The sequence below is a fragment of the Lipotes vexillifer genome, unplaced genomic scaffold (assembly GCF_000442215.2).
Source record: "Lipotes vexillifer unplaced genomic scaffold, Lipotes_vexillifer_v1.1 scaffold911, whole genome shotgun sequence".
NCBI classification, from domain to species: domain Eukaryota; kingdom Metazoa; phylum Chordata; class Mammalia; order Artiodactyla; family Lipotidae; genus Lipotes; species Lipotes vexillifer.
This window is the reverse complement of record NW_006781377.1, coordinates 1,167,894-1,187,035: the sequence shown is the minus strand read 5'-3', so window position 1 is coordinate 1,187,035 and position 19,142 is coordinate 1,167,894. Positions and strand designations below refer to the sequence as shown.

The following is a 19,142-nucleotide window of genomic DNA, read 5'->3' as shown; positions in this document are numbered from 1 at the left end:
GAAAGAGTGCCAAAATATACTGATAAACAAGATAAAAAATAAGCAGAATGATGCATAAACTATGTTAGCACTTACATTTTTAACTATATTCTTTTATGTTTATACATCCATAAAATACAGATGGGAAGAAAAATAACTTACCTGACAACAGTGGCTGCTTCCATGGAAGAGAATTGGGTAGATGGGAAGTACAGAAAGAAGGAAATATTTTTCACTGCTTCCTTTTTTGTTTTTTAAATTTTTTACTCTGTGCACACACGTTACCTGCTCAACTATGAAAAATACTGATAATTTAAAAACCAAAATAGATGAAGATAACATAACATTTATCTTGTTTTCTGCATCTCCAGGAACCGATTTCTGTTTCTTCTCATGTCGTGACCATCTCCAGCCTCCTTCCTGCCACTGCCTACAACTGTAGTGTCACCAGCTTTAGTCATGACAGCCCCAGTGTCCCTACATTCATAGCCGTCTCAACAATGGGTAATTACAGGCATTAGTGGACTCTGGTGTCTTTGGAAATTATATCTTTCCAGATTTTCCTTAAGTTTTCTTTTTAAATATATATAATCCATCTTTTAAAAAAAATAGAACTCAGCTTTCATTGAAAAATTCCAAGCTTTGACTTCAGGGAGACTTTAATTCCAATCCCTAACTGCACTTATTAGTTATGTGATTGAGGGAAAGATATTTACTGTCTCTGAACCTTTGCTTCTTCATCTGTAAAACTGGAATAATAATATGTACCTTGTTGAGTTGTTTTCAGGCTTAGAAATAAAGTACATAAAGCTCTAGCACATGCTGTCTAAATGCTAGTTGTTATCATCAATTTCATCATCCCCCATCATCCTCTTCAGTGGTACCCACAGTACCCTAATCAGGTCAGGTGCATCTATTCTAGCCTTGACCTTTAGCTGTCACTGATCAAATAATGGTGAACCTAAATTACTGGGTCAAAGCAGAAAAATTTCCAATCAAGCAGAAAGTATAATTGGGGAAATTAGATATTAATGAAAAGTCCAGAATAATGCTATTTCCTTATTCTTTTTCTGAGTTACATTATTTGTTTTACTTCCCTGCTTGAGTCTAATTCTGTAATCTGAGACCCTCTCTGAAGCTGCCTGTAATAAAACCACTCTTACCATCATATTATCCCTTTATTGGTTCGTTTTCATTTACATAACATTAATACGTTTTGCCACTACATCCAGTGACCACTAGAATAGACTTTTTTATTTTCTGTTTTTAGTTTTTGCTTTTTCAGAAGTGAGGGCAAAAATGGCCCTGAAAAGTATATTAATGGTCTCTCATTTTGACAACCTTTTACATTTTCTAAAAATACTTTAATGTTCATGATTCCTTGTCATCTGTACAGCAATCCAGTGAAACAGGTGATATTATTAAGCGTACTTGCAAGTGAGGAAAATGAGGCCAGAAGAGACTGGTAAAATAGCTTTTCCCCAAATGGCAGGTAATAGTCAAGCGAACTTGAACAGTCTCTTCTGACCATGAGTCTAATGTTCTTTCTGTTCAAGTACTTCTATCCATAAAATGGAGCCAAGCTGGCCCAAGTGGAATGTGGAAAATATCAAACGCCTTAGAGATTGCGCAGCCCAGCCAGTCCTGTGACTTTGTGACCAATGCAGAGGATGGTATCTCCTCTTTTCCTCTGGTCCACTTTTAAGAGCTTTATAAAAATATTTGATATACATTCCCACCTTTAACATCTTGGTCTTCCAGATACTGTGTGAAATAGGCAATGTGTAAGTGCCATTGAAGATGGATCACAGAAGACCTAGTATATGAGAGCAACCCCTGTTCTTAAAGACCCTGCAACTTATTAATAAGTTTAATCTCTTGAGCTGTGCAGATGGAAAAACCTCTAAACATATGGTTACAGATCATCAGAATGCCTACTGCTAGCTATGTGTTAAGTGCTGCAGCAGATGGCAGCTTGCTAATGCCTTTTTCATATACATTATTAGTTGTGAGGGAAATTTACAGCTGTGCTTTCTGACTTTAAAGTCATGGGCATAAAATAAGAGCCTGCCCCTCTCTAAGCTTTTGAAAATGTTAAACAGTGATAATACATGATAATGACTTCTAGATTTTTTTTTCAAGTGAACCCAAACCATGGCAGAGGCATTCTTTACATTTCACAGTTTCCTTTGATAAGAACATCCTGAATATGGGCCTTTGAAATGGACTCAATTCTTCCAGCCACCCAAACACTATTTGTCAATCTACTTTACTACATTAAGAGTTGACCGGGAAGAGGCCATTGCTGGCTTGGAGAAACATCATTGTTGCTGTTGATGTTATCATCATAAGTTTGTTAGTCTTAAGGTCAGATGGGAAACAATGCATGGTCCTGTTAGTTTCCATGTCGTGGAAGCTACAATGAACACGTATGGCTTTTCTCTTTAGTTACAGAGGTGAACCCCAACGTGGTAGTCATCTCCGTGCTGGCCATCCTTAGCACACTGTTAATTGGATTACTGCTCATTACCCTTATCATTCTTAGGAAGAAGCATCTGCAGATGGCTAGGTAAGTTGTGTTTTGCTCATCTTTCACCCACAGCCTTTAAAATACTTTTGTTTATCATACACGTGTGGCTTTTGCAGACCTAAATTGTACAGCAGTGAGTTTGCTTTCATTTTCTATTTTGTGTTTTCTAAATAGACGTTTCAATATTATTTTAGAGAACATGACCATTGAAATAGTAAAGCAAAAGATTGTTCGTGTACACAAAGTCAGACCTCTTACTGTCAGTCTTGTCATTTTAAGTAGCCCATACACTGGGATTCATTCATTATATTTGGATACTTCCAAATATATTTTGGAGTAAAAGAAAGATCTATGCCTACTCAGTACAATTAATGAAAGGAGTTAATATATATGGAGACCACAAGAAAGAAAAAAAATCCCTTCCCTCATTAGTTCTGTTGAAGCTTTTTTAGCAGAAAATATTTTTAGAGTTTATGATTAGGTCCCTTCAAGTCCCCCTGTTAGTTCTATTCCTACCCAGGGCTGCAGGCAGTTTCATTTTGCTTGCAGTTAGGAAAGTCTTTTGATTTGTGATTTTGTTGATTCCCTATTTTCTTTGACCACTGATGCACTTCTTATCAGAGCACATTTGCAAGTACTTTCTGTGATCCTCTATATTGTCAAAACAATCCATCAATTCTCTTAAAAAACAAAAAACAACTATTGCCTAGTTGAGTGTTACTGGATTTGGGAAATGTGTATAAAATTTATATTTGCCCGATGCTAGGCTGCTGAATTGTCAATTAACATCCTTGTCCTTTATCAGAGTTCTATCATTTAGTTATTCATAAATAAACTTATCCATCTGATAATGAGTCAATCACTGCCTTAGATAGCACAATCAAAGAAAAATCAGAAATCCAAGCTGTCCACTAGGAAGTTAGCACCTAGCTGGAAATACGTGAATAAATATATTTAAAGGTATAAACTGACCTGTAGCGGAAAGGAGATAAAAATGGGATACCATGAAAGTCGAGAAAAGGGATCAGTTCTGAATATAAAAATCAAGCTTCTTGAGTGCTAGTATTTGAACAAATCTTAGGAGGATAGGGAGGGCAGTGGTACAGCGCTGAGGCTAGGATATAAAGCTCTGAAATTACACTCCTTGGGGTCAAATCCTAATTGACAACCTACACAACCATGTGCAGTTCGCTGAAACTTCATTCATTAATTTAACAAATATTAATGGATACCTGCTCTGTGTCAGACTCCCCTGGATGCTTGGGATATGGCTGCATCAAAAACAGACAAAAATCTCTGCCTTCGTAGAGCTTGTGTGCTCGTTGAGGAGGTAGACAAGAAATAATAAAGGTGAAAGTAAGAAGATTCTGTGGTGTATTAGCAGATGATAAGAAAAAAACAATAGAGTAAAGGAGATTAGCATTCAGGCATGAAGGGGATGAGAGCAGCCCTGGGAGGCAGGTAGGCCTCACTGAAATGGTGACATTTAGGAAAAGACTTGAAGGACGTGAGGAAGTTAGTCATGTATTATCTGGAGGACGAGTGTGCCCAGTAGAGGGAACAGCCAGAGCAAAGGCCCTGAGGCAGAAGCACGATTAGCAGGTTCAAGGAAGAGGTTCACGTAGCTAAAGCAGAGGAAATGAAGGGAAGAATAGCAGGAGATGATGTAAGGGCCTATAGGGCTTCATAAGCCATTATCAGGACTTTGGCTTTCATTCTGAGTAGAGGGCAGCCATTGCAAAATTTGGGGCAGAAGACATGACTTATATTTTAACATTTTCATTTTGACTTTCATGTAGAAAAGAGTCTGTATTGAGGCAAAGGCAAAAGCGAGTATATTAACTGGGGGAGCCAGCTAATCCAGGCAAGAGATGATATTGGTTCAATCCAGAGTAGTGGCAATGGAGGTGAGAAGAAATGATCAGCTTCTGGATATATTTTGAAAATAGAGGAGTTTACTAACAGGATTTGCTAGCAAATTGAGCTTGGAATGGAAATGATTAAGAGTCAAGGATGACGCCAAGGTTTTCGGTCCTACTAACAGAAAGGATGGAGTTGCCATCAACTGACACAGGATTATAGGTGAGGATTTCAGAGTTGGGGGAACATCAAGACCCCAGTTTTGGAAATGTTAAGTTGGAGGTGACTGCAAGTGCAGGTGTGGAGTAGGCAGATGAACATAAAAGTCTGATGTCCAGGAAAGAAGTCTGGATTGAAGATATACATTTGGGAGTTCTTAGCATACAAATGGTATCAAAGCTGTAGACTGGATGAAGCCTGGGAATTAAGCGTATATTAGAGAAGAGACCACCAGCACAATCTAATATTAACATTTTCAGAGAGAAAATAAAAGGTAATGGCAAAAAAAGGAAAACTGACAAGGCATCCAGTGGAGTGGAGGGAAAACTAAGATTGTGGTAGCCTGGAAGCAAGGGAAAGAACATTTATCAAAAAGAAATAGGGGCTTCCCTGGTGGCGCAGTGGTTGAGAGTCTGCCTGCCGATGCAGGGGACATGGGTTCGTGCCCTGGTCCGGGAGGATCCCACATGCCGCGGAGCGGCTGGGCCCGTGAGCGATGGCTGCTGAGCCTGCGCGTCCGGAGCCTGTGCTCCGCAACGGGAGAGGCCACAGCAGTGAGAGGCCCGCGTACCGGAAAAAAAAAAAAAAAAGAAATGATAACAACCCCACATTAGTGGACGGTTAGAAGCAATACTGCAGTAACAGCATAGTGTCATAGGAAGCATGCAGTAAGTGTTAGCTCATAATAGTAATAGTGGAGGGAGTGGTATTTATGATGGCATTATTGCAGGAACATCCTTGTGATGCATAGAGCAAAATATTTAGGAGAAGTGATTCTACTTCAGCCAGCTGGTCATTAGAGCAGAGATTCTTAACATTTTTTGAGCATGATTCTCTCTGGCAGTCTAATGAAGCCTGTAGATTTCTTCCAAGAATAATGCTTTCTTTCTCAGTGCATAAAATAAAACACATAGGATTAAAAAAGAAATTAATTATATGAAAATATGGTAATCAAAGTATTCAGAAAATAAATGTGTTATATGTTTCTTTATTAACACATTAGATAACAATATTTAGTAGAGTATCTAAGCAATCTCATAATTTCATCAGAGTGATGACGATGAACAATATTTCAACATCTGCAGCAGGTTTATTGTAGAAAAATATCTTCAGTTTCTATTAGCAAATCTCACAAGTGCTGATGATGTTATTGGGGCTTGTTGCCTACTTTAATAATTGAAATAATTGTTAAATTTCAGTTACAAGTTGTGAAAATAAGGATGTGCCTTTTTTTCCGCATATGTTCATAGAGCCCTAAATTCTATCCTCAGACCCCAGATTACGAACCCTTGAGGTAGAGTAAAATAAATGCCATATACAGGAAACTGACATAGGAAAATTAATTGATGATATCTAATTTATAATACATGCAACACAAAATAATGAAATGTTAGTGTATTTTTCTTTTTTAATTAATTTATTTATTTATATTTGGCTGCTTTGGGTCTTCGTTGCTGCGTGCGGGCTTTCTCTAGTTGCGGCGAGCAGGGGCTACTCTTTGTTGTGGTACGCGGGCTTCTCATTGTGGTGGCTTCTCTTGTTGCGGAGCACAGGCTCTAGGCGCGCGGGCTTCAGTAGTCGTGGCTCGCAGGCACTAGAGCTCAGGCTCAGTAGTTGTGGTGCACGGGCTTAGTTGCTCTGCGGCATGTGGGATCTTCCTGGACCAGAGATCTAACCCGTGTCCCCTGCATTGGCAGGCAGATTCTTAACCACTGCGCCACCAGGGAAGTCCCTGTTAGTGTATTTTTCAAGGAAGAAAGTTATCCTTAGAACACTCAAGTTAGAACAGGCAGATAACTGAAGTAATTAGCACATTATGCCAGTGTCAAAATCTCTGCTTCAATTCTGAGTAAGTCCATCAATTTCATATAGAGGGAAAAAATGAGATGTATGCACCCCAGTGAGCTATGTTATTTATGCATGATATTAAACAAAAGGTGGAGAAAGCATGAGAATTACATTGACCTTTTTCCTCCACTTCTGGGGAGAAAAACGAACAGTATTTTCTACTGACTCTGCAAAAGCCAATCTATTTCAGTACGTATCACTCTTCCCCTCTCAAGTGATGAACAGTATGGGCATCACAACATGAGGGGAAAATTTTGAAGGAAGAAAACAATCCAGTTTGATCCACTATCATTACAGAGAGGGAATCAAAATGCTATAAAAACAAAAAATATTTGCTAAAAATGGAAAACCCTTAGTCTATCTAGGAGAGTTTCTATACCTTACTGTTGAAGGCTTTGTAAAAAATATTCTACCCCACATAGTTCAACGATTTATGTTAGGATCATGAGCGCCCTTTGGTAAGCATTGTGAACTGAATCCTTCTGGCTTCAAAGAACTTGATTTGGGTGTGTGCGCCCTTGTGAAAAATTGTTTTATTTTTCTATATTGCATTGTATCGGAAAGAGGAATACATGCAACTTAGCTTTTTTAAAATTTAATGCTGTGATGATTAGCCATTAAAGACTCTCATGTCAAGGTAAAAAGTGATCTGTTAAGCACTAACCTTGATCTTGTGGTTCCTTTCCAACAGGGAGTGTGGAGCAGGAACTTTTGTCAATTTTGCATCCTTAGAGCGGGATGGAAAGCTTCCATACAACTGGTGAGTATTGTTTCAGAACAAGTCTCTAGATGGCTTACCTATGCTATGTGTGCTCTCAGCTTGATTGTACTATCTTTGGGCGATAGATGGTTTTGCCTGATTATCCTTTCATAATTTCGGCGATAGTGGACTTCAAGGTGACATCTATTTCACGGAGCATATTAGTATATATAAGTTTAATTCAGGTAAGAAGGAGGGGAAATGAGGTAGTCTGCTGCGTATTCACTATATTACACAAAGGACTGATGCAGTTGTACAAGTTGCCCACAACTGGGCTGAAGAAGGGTTAATAATACAGGAGCCTCGTGGAACAAGTGTGGTTGAAGGCAGGAGGGGAGACTCCAGGGAAGCGGTGGGAGGCAGAGCAGCGTCTCTATTTAAAACTCACATTTCAGTGCCTGGGGATATGAGCTGCCCATTCTGTTCAAAAATCAAGCAGAAGTATACAGCCCAGGGCTCTCAGCTCTTACACTTACAGGCAGATAAATATCAAAGCTAAGAAATTTCCCTGAGAAACATAGCCTCATGTTTCTTTATGCTTGAGTATTAAGGAGGGAGGATGTATTCTGAGAATTAAGAAAGCATTGTCAAGAGATTGAATTTGTTGACGTTATACCTAACAGCGATCCGCGGGAATTAGCATATATATTAATATATTAATTAATATACAGAGCAATTAATACCCAACACAATTGCTGATTAACTAACCACTTAACATGAAGCCAGCACTGCTTAAGTGATCTAGTTTGTTTCTTTCACAAGCAACCATGCAAAGCACATTTAAATATATACATTTCATGTTAATCCTCAGTAAGTGATTTTTTTTTCTGCTTTCCTAACTCTCCCAAAATGGTTACTCTGACAGAAATAAATATGTAGAGACAGGAAATTTTAGCCGCGGAATTAATGAGGGAGGAATGGCCTTATTTAAACTGTAAATTCTACTTCCCTAAGTGGGACACTAGTTGAGATCCACTCTAGGTGAAAAATCTAGGTGAAATAGGATTCTCTTTAACCAGACAATACGTTGTACTAGTCTAAAACTTCAACCAGAATGGAATTTTGCTATTCAAATCTGATTAATTCAACTGTCAAGAGAAACCCATAAACTCTTGCTGGTAAAAAGTTAGAAAACATTTCTAGGTTTGTTCAAATGTAATTAACACCTTTTCCAAGATTAAGAGGCTGACTCACTGATGTTTGTTTGTTGCCTGGCCTACCCTTAAAAAAGGCCCAGTCACAGAGTAGTGATGAGGGGCCCATCTAGGAATTGATCCCATTATACTTGTGACTCAGGAGAGCTACGTATTGACTAATTACACAACAGGTCACAATTTACGGAATTTATGAGAGAAGAGTTATGGGAGAACTGAGACAAAAGAGAATTCATTTCAGGACTTTTCTATAAAATTAAGAAAATTCTCTTGCAGCTCTGGGCAAAGACAGTTTTGCCAACACTGGCAGTTTCTCGTTAACTGAGAACACATATCTCAGCGGATATTTGTAATAACTAAAGTGACAAGGTGACATCATTTTTCCCCTAATTCTCCGAATAACTATAGATACAACCATAGGCTATTTTAAAGTCTGCATTAATAAATGTTCTATTTTACAAGTGGTCTAAATATCTGAAATTTGATTCAAACCAGGCATTTTAAATTAACAGTCTGCATTAGTGTTAATGTGAAGCTAAATAATTTTGCTCCCACTCAGCTGAGTATAAGATTAGAAACTAGGGGCTTCCCTGGTGGCGCAGTGGTTGAGAGTCCGCCTGCCGATGCAGGGGACACGGGTTCGTGCCCCGGTCCGGGAAGATCCCACATGCTGCGGAGCGGCGGGGCCCGTGAGCCATGGCCGCTGAGCCTGCACGTCCCGAGCCAGTGCTCCGCAACGGGAGAGGCCACAATAGTGAGAGACCCGCGTACCGCAAAAAAAAAAAAAAAGATTAGAAACTAGACAGCTGATGAGCTACTTATTTTAAATGAATGATACGTGGGTGTCATACCATACCTCTGTTTTAAGGATTATTTTTTGGAAGTGATATATAAATTTATACTTAAAATAATATAGAAAGTCACACCTAACAGTGCAGTTTTATAAGAATGTGTCCTGAAAGCTTGTTTACCAAAATCAGTATACACAAACTAACCATTTGTATTCCATACACGAGCTGCTGTTAGCTATCAAATGTTAGATTTCTTAAAATAGGCTTAAGCATCGCAAGGGTAATACCCAAGAATAAGACTCGAGATAACTGATGAGGCATTTCAGAGCCGAATTTAACTGAATGCAAAACGTAATCACCTAAGAGCAGGCTAATTGACACAAACCAAGTTGAAAGAAATATGTCTGATTACAATAAGATGTGAATAAAACTGATTTGGGCAAATAGTATAGCACTTAAGTCCTCACGTATAAATTTCAGAGAATGGAATATTTAATTGTAATTAACGCGCTTGTCATTTTAATTGATCCCAGTAGGTAATTTACTGTTCGCAGTTTGTATTACTAACTCTTGCCACTTTTTCATCTTGACATCTGTTATCTATTAATGCTCACAGGCGTAGGAGTATATTTGCTTTCTTAACCCTGCTACCCTCATGTCTTTGGACTGATTATCTTTTGGCATTTTATATTAATCCTTGGTAAGTGATTTTTTTTTTTTTTTACTGTTTACAAAGTCTTTAAAAGTTAGCTTTCAAGAAGTAAACCAAAGGGAAAATCCTTTTTAATGATTTTATGTATTTGAAGCATGTAAAATTATTAATTATGTATTGAAATGGATTAAAGCAGCTAATGGTACCAAGATGCTAACTATAATGTTTTCCCAATCGAATGTTCTTCTTGTGATGTTCTTGGCAAGCTTTTCTTCCATTTATTGCTAAGTTATTTGTTTCTTCATTGAGTCAGTCCATGGCCTCTCATCTTTATAAATGATGCCTTTCATTTCTCTCACCATTTCCATTGATTAGCTCCCTATTTCCAAGAAGGAAAAAATGCAATCAGGTAGAGAAACCCAGAATACTATGTATTTGGGGCCTTGGTGTTTTTATAATAATGCTCACTCAGAGAATATTAAACAACTGACTGTGTGCAAGCCTCTTTGTATAATCTTCTCATTTAATTGTCCACACACCTCTGCAGAGAGTATTATCAGCACCATTTTACAGATGTGGAAATAGAGGAATAAGGAGACTATCTTAACATCATATGACTATATAGAAAATTCAGGTTCTAAACCCAAGTGTCTCTGAAATCTATTCTTTCCTCTCTAAAAAGCAGCCTCCTTTAAATTCTTATTTTCTTGACTTTTAAATCATTTTAATAATCAAATCTCAAAGAGTATCTTTTACAGTTTTTATAATATATAATAATAATGATTTTCAATTCTGAGACTAAAGTATCTAGAAGGGCTGTTTCTTTTTCTGAGCCATAAGTAAAAAGGTAGCAGGTTCCCAGAGGAAAAAAATATCATTGTCCTTAATGTTAGTCCATGGTGTTTAGGTACTAAATTATGTACAGACAGATCCAGAAACCTAGACAACTTGAGAAGGACTCAGATAAAAGCAATAAAAGTAGTTCATGGACTGGGGAAAAAAAAGGTCATGGAGGGTTGGGGGCGAAGTTCAAGATTTAAAGCAATCCGGAGAGTTAGCTATTCAAAAAGACAATTGATCAAACATTCTTTGGCTTCTCCGAGACAGAATAAATACAGTGGGCAAAGTTAGAATTTGAGTTGCAGTGGGAAAAGAATACAAAAGAACTTTCTCACAGTGGAGATTGTTAATACCGCAATCTGTATTTTCTTTAAAAGAGAGCTAGGTGAAAAACTTTTGAAATATGGTAGGCACTGATGTATAAGCAATAAATTCAGAAGAATGTATTGGATGATGAGGACCCCTTCACCATTATTCTAAGTTTATTCTCAATAACAAGTCTCCAGTATAGGACTTCCCCATGGTCAACCAATATTTTAAGTATTTAACATCACATGATACACATAAATTCCATCTTGACTTTCAAAATATACATTTACTTTGAACTTAACATCTACTGATCATCCTCAAGTATTCTGCCTATCATTAGAATACTTGTAGCCAATACCGTTAGCGTACCCTCCACAGATTTCAATTAAAACAAAAGAAAGATGCATATAATGTTATATTCCTTTCCCTAAATTCTCTTTCTCATTTTCCATAGTTTGTTTTAAGCTTATATCAGGCAGGCCTATGCTTGTTTGTATGTCTTTCTTAATAGGTCCCCCTGATGAACACATATTTTGGAATTCTAGCAACTCCTTCAAGGTCTGCTATTTATAGTACTGATCAAATAACATGAGACCTAAGTTAGGGGCGGAAAAAACCCTGCAGTAGTTTTTAGAAGAATGGCCCTGAGGCTGAAAATGGTTTTCTCCAGGTGAGAAGAGAAGGCAAAACATAGAGCCCCAGGCTTTCTACACTTTTCGTAAACTACACACATATTAACCAATGAAAAGATACCGAACATAAACTGTTTTCAGCCCTAGACTTGTGCTCTGCCAGAAATAAAAGAGGTAAAATTCATGGTCCCTGATCCTTCAAGTCCAACTCAGTACTCTCACAAATTCACCCGAATTCCCTACTCTTTGCTACTTTTCTCTACATCTAATAAATTGTGGGTATTCTCCCTTGTTTTCATTTGCTATACAGTCTTTTAAAATCCTCCTCTAGATGTGTTTGTCTTCATATTTCACCCACCTGTTAACAACCACCCCAAGAAACAGAGCCACACTCTCTTTTCTTAACGCTGCCCGGCTTTGTCTCTAAACTATCAACTTCTTGGAAAGATATGTTCCTGTTGATTGTCTAAAATCCACCTGATGCCTCTGACGGTTGTGTGGAAATCCAGAGACTCTCTCCCTCATAGGTTGCTCAAACCTTTTCCCAGGTGGTGGCAGAACCTGTGTAGAGCCTACATGCCCCACTGGCTTAGTCCCAAGATTGTATTCTGCCAGGATTTCTGACTTTATTGATCTCAGATTGTATTTCCTGTTCAAAGAAAACCATCTCAATTGGACCAGCTCTATCTGGATTCAGTGTTGTTACTCTCTTTTTTTGCTATCATGGTCACCCTCATGCCCTATTCACGTTTATCTGTCTGTTCTAAATCCTCAGCAGTTGGCATTTTAAGCATGATGCAATATTTAGTTTAAACTGCTCAGCTTTACTCTTATTGTTGTATGTTCAATTCAGAGAATGACATAACTCTAAAGACCTTTTTTAAGATGTGGGGATGATTTTTTTTAGCTCATGAAAGAGTAAGTAATGCTTAGGAATTTGTGGTCATTTAAAGTTTTTGACTTTACGGTTTTTGGTTTTAGTTTCTGTTTGTTTTTAACCATTGTGAAACCTGTGTCTCTGCCATTGCCTCGTATTCCTCTTTGGAATGAATTTCATTCTGGCGAGCTTTCCAACATAACCATTAAGAACTTATAAAGAATGCATCTTAACTTCTTGACGTCATTAGGGTTTTGAACCTAATCTAGTATAAGTGAAAGAGGAAAAGTAAAATAAGCACATCATCCTGTATGCATATATACTTTATGTTGGATGGCTGTTATTTACCAGTTATTCAGAAAATCTTTCACAATGATAAGATGATGTCTTCAACATCACCCAAAATGATCACTGTGGCATGCACACACATGAGCTCTTTCCGTAAAGTGCTAAAGTGAAAATTGCTAGCAAAACCTGAACTTACATGTTTAAAAGTGAATTTTCCCTTGATTTGAGTCTTAGGATCAGCACGGCAATTGAAAATGCAGGAAAATTCTATCAGTGTTGCTGTGGAGTCTCATAATTCAGTCCTGTCTTGTACCACAGCCTTAAGATACAAGAACCCTTTGGAATCTTCAGAAATTCAGCAAAATCTAATCAGAACAATGCAAGTTGTACACAAATCATGAAGACACACACATAATAGGTCATACAAAACATGTGGTAGAATTTCATATTATATTTAAGGTTCATTCAATTAGTGAATGAGACTGAAAGAAAAAAATACTGCCTCTCTTCCATGAATCAGGTTTCCACACAGCTGTGGAATAGTAGCGACTTAATATTTCAGCACTGAATTTATTCAGTGTCACCCTACCACATATATTTGTTTCTTCCCAGTTTCCCTTAGAGTCTGTTTGGATTTGGAAAGGTTTTGTGTTTTTCTTTTTTTAATTTCACTCTGAATCACAAAATATGTTGGCAGCCTCCTGACATTATCAGAACTGTTCCTTATTATGCTAACATTATGCTTTCATCAAGCACTGAAGTAATGGGCTCCTACTATGCGAAGTAAACGTAGGATTCCTAAGGTTAACTAAATTAGCATCACAAGAGCAGATTAAAAGAATTATTCAAGAGGTATACCATGACAGTGGTCTTTTGGGGGGATGAGGGAGAGGTGACGTAAAACTAGAATGTCTATTACCTCTAAATCCCAAGTATGGAAAACCAAGAGAGGATGAGGGAGAAAAAATAGGGCAAGAACTATTAAAATGTATTGTCTTCACTCAGAATTGAGAAGAAATAAAAACTATCTGAAACTAGAAAAGGAAAACCAGAGACACCACTTGCCTTTATGGATATTTCCTTTGCTGCATTACTTCCTCTCCACCCACGAGTGCCATTTCCCCAGTGGGATCCCTCAGGAGCCCAAGTCTAATATCAAATCCTTAATTGCATCATTAGAAAAAATTGTGAGGGTGACATAACAAAGATGTTTTGTTTCTATTCAATTAAATAAACATTTATTGGCCACCTGCTAGTGTTCCATTAACTGCGCTCAGCTCTGGGGGACAAAGGACAGTCTAGGAAGGAGCACGTATACAGCTGATGGTCAGACCACGTAAGAAATACTCATGAACCAAGTGCTATGAAAGCCCAAAGGAAGTTGTGCTTCATTCCGCTAAAGGCTTTCCAGAAATGCGGGTACCCAAGCATTCCTAATTTTCAATATAAATAAATACTTTGGCACATAAGTGTACTCAGATCACACCTGGCTATTTACTATCGATCGTTTATGTTCTGAAAGTCTGGGTGCTTTCCGTCAATATTTCAAGACCTTTGAAAATTACTTATAAAAATTGTCACACTCAATCATGTATCAATATCATTTATATAAGACAATCTAAACACAATAATGAAGCCCTTCAGCAGATACTATCTTAGCATTAGCTAACTTAGGTCAGTTATCTTATGTGTTGGTAGCAAATAATTCCCCTTTTAATAAAAACTCTAAAAATATAATAAACTGAAACATACATTAGTATTACATGTGTCTGAGCTTGCAGACTAGCAATGAATTAAGAACAAGCAGGTAATAGGTATAGTCCTTCAGATAGCTGAAAAACTAGTTCAAAACTGAATAAGAGCAATGCCATAATAGAATACATGACACATGACAACACTGATAGCACAAATTCACATTCCCAATGAAAATGTCCGAAAAGGTTATTTTATTCCTTAATTTAAAAACCATTATCTCCATCCTCCCTCCACCAGTTCTCACCTTTATTCCCCAATTCTTTCCTTTTGTAGAATCTGGAGTATTTAGACAGGAAATACTTCTATATATTTACAAAGCACTTCGGCAACTTAATCACCAGGAGCAAGAAATTATATTTCTAGAATTCAGTTTTTTGGCAAGTCTAAAACATAAAGTGTAGGTACGCCCCAGAAATCTAACAGAGTTTTAAAACATGAATCTGGAATTTTTATCATTATCTTCTCATTTAAGGGGAAGTAATTAAACAAACCTGAGGTATGTTTAATAAAAATTAAGTAAAATAGCAGTGCCTGATGTAATTATTTAAAGTTATTCAAGTTTAATCATTATGTTAATCAGTTCTTTTGTCCAGATAAATTTGCCTCTCTTTTCTCAATTCACAGGAGTAAAAATGGTTTAAAAAAGAGGAAACTGACTAAGTAAGTTTTTCTTACTATTTCATTTAAAAATATTTTTTATAATGATCTTCACTTTCCAAACTGAAAAGTTTGCTGTCTTTAAATAGAAGGGTTGCTTAAGAAAGAGGCAAATGCATATTAAAATAGCTAAGCTATTATGCGTAGGTGTGTTTATACATATGGATGGCAGTGACCACCAAGAAAGTGTACCAACAGAAGCCATGTCAGGAATAAGGAAAATTCTCACCACGTGAAATCTGAAAAAGAATGGGTTGTTAGGAATTATAAGTCTTACAGAAGGAAGTCTACTATTCTAAATCTATAAGGAATCTAATATTTAGCTACATCAAAGTAGTACAAAAACCTTTGACATTTTGTATCTTCAAATTTCGTGCTTATTGCAAGGAAAGGCTTTTGCTCTGTTTGATGTTGTAACGAATACTTGGATAAATGCTGTCTCAGGAAATCTTTATAATAAACAGAAAAGGATAATTACTTTAGCTAACCTGTGGTTTCACCTATCTACTGAACTGTTAAGTCATAAGAGTTATAATTCTGATAGGTGAAAATGAACAGTCAGTTGATGTCAAAAGCCTAATTAGAGTATCACCTCCAGGCCTTTAGTTAAAAACTCTTCGTATAAAGAGTGGACCATTCCTATAAATAGAGTTCATTCTTGATACTTGCCTGGGATAGAATATTGGTGAATTCATTAAGGAGGCAATTAGGGGTCCCAGCCAAATCTATGGTATCTGCGCTAATGGAATACATAACACAAGAGAAAAATTGATGCAAAATATTTCTCTTCCGCTTTGAGTGACATATAATATTTTGGCACATATAGATGACAGAATAATTTTTTCCTAAATCTATTTCAAATCAGTACAGATTCTATTGGCATATATCAAGTGATGCAGGAGAGACGAGACCAGCCAAAGCAGAGGAGAGGTGCTGTCAGCCCGAAGGAATGATTTGACAGAAACAGAAAGACTTTCTTGCCCAAAATTATTAGTTGGGTTGTTAAGTGAAGTACAGAGGCATAGACTAGAGCAGTTAGAGGACAGGGTCTTGGGACCAAAAGGGGGTGTTATTGACACAAGTAGAGAATGGTAAACTTTGTCTGTAAAGCAGACACACGATGGAGAAATGGCAGTGGGTCTGGGTATCAAGCAGTGGATAAGCCTCTACGAGCCATTTTTGAGGGACTCCTCCCATCTTTCCATTTACTTTCTCTTTACCTTTTCTCTTTCACTCCAAATGCCCCCCCCCCCACTGCCACCACCGTGCTCCTTGGCTCTCCTTGCCCCTCGCCCCTTACCCCTTACCCTCGCCCCTCCTTTCCTCACCTCCTCTCCCTCTAAACCTTTGTCCCACTGATTGACCTCTGCTCCTTCCCAGTTTCCTTTCTCTTCTCCTTACCATTCTCTCCCTCTTCCTGATGTTCATTCTTCTACTTCCTGGGTCCTTCCTCTGACTCTCCTTCCCCTCTCCATCCTGCTTTTGCTTTTTCTAACCCCATTTTCCTCTTAATGAGATGAGAACCAGAATCGTTAAGTCCAACTTTAAGGTCAATGCACTGCTAAGACAGCAGGGAAGGATCACCCCACCCCGCCCCCGTTTAGCTGTTTCTTTTGGAAGGGTGGCGAAGTTGAATGAAAAGGCTTTTAACCAGGAGTCCATCTCCCTGGTTCTACCCAGGGTTCTCCAGCTTAGTAGCCCTGAGGTCTTGAATAACTCATTTGACTGTCTCAGCCTGGGCTCTCTCTGGAGTTCCATCTGGAGTGTGGGGCTAATGTTGTCCATGTCTACCTTAACCATCAACCCAGCAAGATGACTCATAAGAATATTTAGGGTGTTTTAAGGGTACAAGTCATTCATGTTATCATTATTAAGTAAAACCATTAAAATTTGAATGTATTATCTGGGAGGTATAATACCCTTAAAAATCAACTAAAATCTTAACATAAATTAATCTATCAGATTAGCTAATCGACAACTTTGAACAAATATCTAGCATATACTTTGTATTTGCTAATAGGGCATAAGACCACAGATAGATGATATAAGCTGAGTAATCTGCAGCAAGACGAAGGGAAAGGTCAACTCTGTGGACCCTGTCAAGGTGGAAAGGCTTGGGTTAGGTGACAGTGCGGCATCCTGAAGAAACTCAGGGAACAGGTTGGCACAGGTAGGCTCTAGAAGAGATAAGCAGCTAGAGAAAACAAAACTGAATTCTTATTCAAAGAAAAAAACAAAAAACAAGGAAGAAGGTGAGCACTTCTGCTACTGATGCAGAAACATAAACTCAGGTGTGTTACTTGATTGTCCTGAACCATTTTGCTATGCAAGACTCTGAACACAACTCTGAGAGAGAGAGAGAGCGAGCGCTCTGAGAGATCCCTGGAGAAATGTTTCCTGCCAGGACCCTGCCTTTGCTCTGGGAAGACAGTGCAGCACAATTCCTTACACTTGTAAAGCTGTTTAAACGTCCATGTTTCTGTAATCTGTAACATACCGTGTGTCAACCTTGTGATGTAGGTATGACTATGATTTTTCATAGATGGGCATGTTAAATCTCAGAAGAGTTAGGTAAATAAAGTAAAACTATAATTCGAACAGGTCTTCAGACTAATCCTTTGTTCTTTCCCATAAACTGGAGTTTTCTAGAAACAACATATATACCTGTGAGTATATGAGTGTGTGTATATGTAATATTTTACTGCTAAAGTAAAAGCCAATTAAAAATCTAGAGGTTTCTCCTATCCTCAAGGAGGTTTAATATATAGGGCTCTCTTTTTAATTATAATATATTAGTGACTGGTAACTTTAACCAAAAAAAAAAGGAGTGCTAACCTCTGAGAAGTAAGAAGAAAATTGCAAGAAAATTGTTCATGTTTGAGAAGTATATGCTATATGACGCCTGTCAACAGGATTTTTAAAACATACCTTTCTTTGTATTTGACAAAGCCCGGTGCAACTGGATGACTTTGATGCCTACATCAAGGATATGGCCAAAGACTCTGACTATAAATTTTCTCTTCAATTTGAGGTGAGTGAATAAAGTTTTTCCTACCCTCGGTGGGCAGGGGAATTGGCAGCTTTGTACCAGCGTCATTCCCCTGCTCACTAGGCAGTGCTGGTGGTGTGGTTCATAATGGACCGGATGGTAACTGGGCTTGGGGGTACCTAATGTGCTGGTTCAGAGCCAGGATGTCAACCCTTAGTTAGGAGGTCAGGGTTTGGGTGGCACGAATGAAAGAAAGAAGAGAAGAGATGCAGGTACTGCGGGTGCTGGGGTGAACAAACATGGTAACAGGAGAAGTTTTCAATGGTAACATTGAAAACCAGGGGAATGGAAAGTGCAGGGAGAAAGCAAGCTGAGGATTGAGATCCAGAACAATTTCTCTTTCAGGGGATTTTTAGTATGTTTCTCATGCCACTTAGGACACAGTAAGGGTGGATGGTGGATGAATTGGACCCCTTTGTCTCCTGAGCATATAAGAGCCTGGTGTCTCTTTTGCTGTAGGACTCTTGGCATTCTACTGCACGTGTCTTTGTGAGGTTTTGTTTTCTTGGAGAAATTGGAGAAAGAGAGTTACACATGCTTTGTGTAAAAGAAGAACAAAATTGGCAACATTTTTTTCTGAAGCACAGATATTTCTTTGATTCCGAGAACATGTGTCAGAGTAGATGGAAAAGGGTCTAGGATCTCAGTAGTGAGAGGGATACAACTGGTCCTCAGGTTTTCTTCCCACACATTTCACAGCTCAGAACATAGTCTGGATAGCTTCCCATTCTTCAGGCTTCCAGCAAGGCTCAGGGAGACCAGGGAGAAGGGAAAGATAAAGTGACTTTTCTAAATTATGTCATTTTTTTTAAAGCCCCTTAGCTGCTTTTCCTGTGAGACACCAGGTGGTAGAATGTAGCTGCTCTCTCCTCATTATCCATATTCATTTCTTCTTTCCTCACATCAGCCAAGGACAGCTTTGTTCTGCAAGAATCAGCAGGA

The 19,142-nt window shown here is 38.1% G+C and overlaps 1 protein-coding gene across 2 annotated transcripts in view; it reads left to right on the top strand.

Annotated features, from left to right (window-relative positions):
• PTPRO (protein tyrosine phosphatase receptor type O) overlaps positions 1-19,142 on the top strand; it is a 240,439-nt gene that overhangs the window by 193,905 nt on the left and 27,392 nt on the right. Inside the window, exons 14-19 of one of the 2 annotated variants that reach the window (XM_007454618.1) lie at positions 351-483; positions 2,428-2,548; positions 7,128-7,196; positions 9,758-9,841; positions 15,119-15,154; positions 18,101-18,182. In XM_007454618.1, coding sequence (XP_007454680.1) covers positions 351-483; positions 2,428-2,548; positions 7,128-7,196; positions 9,758-9,841; positions 15,119-15,154; positions 18,101-18,182 — 525 coding nt within the window. The remainder of the gene's footprint in view (positions 1-350; positions 484-2,427; positions 2,549-7,127; positions 7,197-9,757; positions 9,842-15,118; positions 15,155-18,100; positions 18,183-19,142) is intronic. The other variant, XM_007454619.1, reaches the window with a different exon arrangement.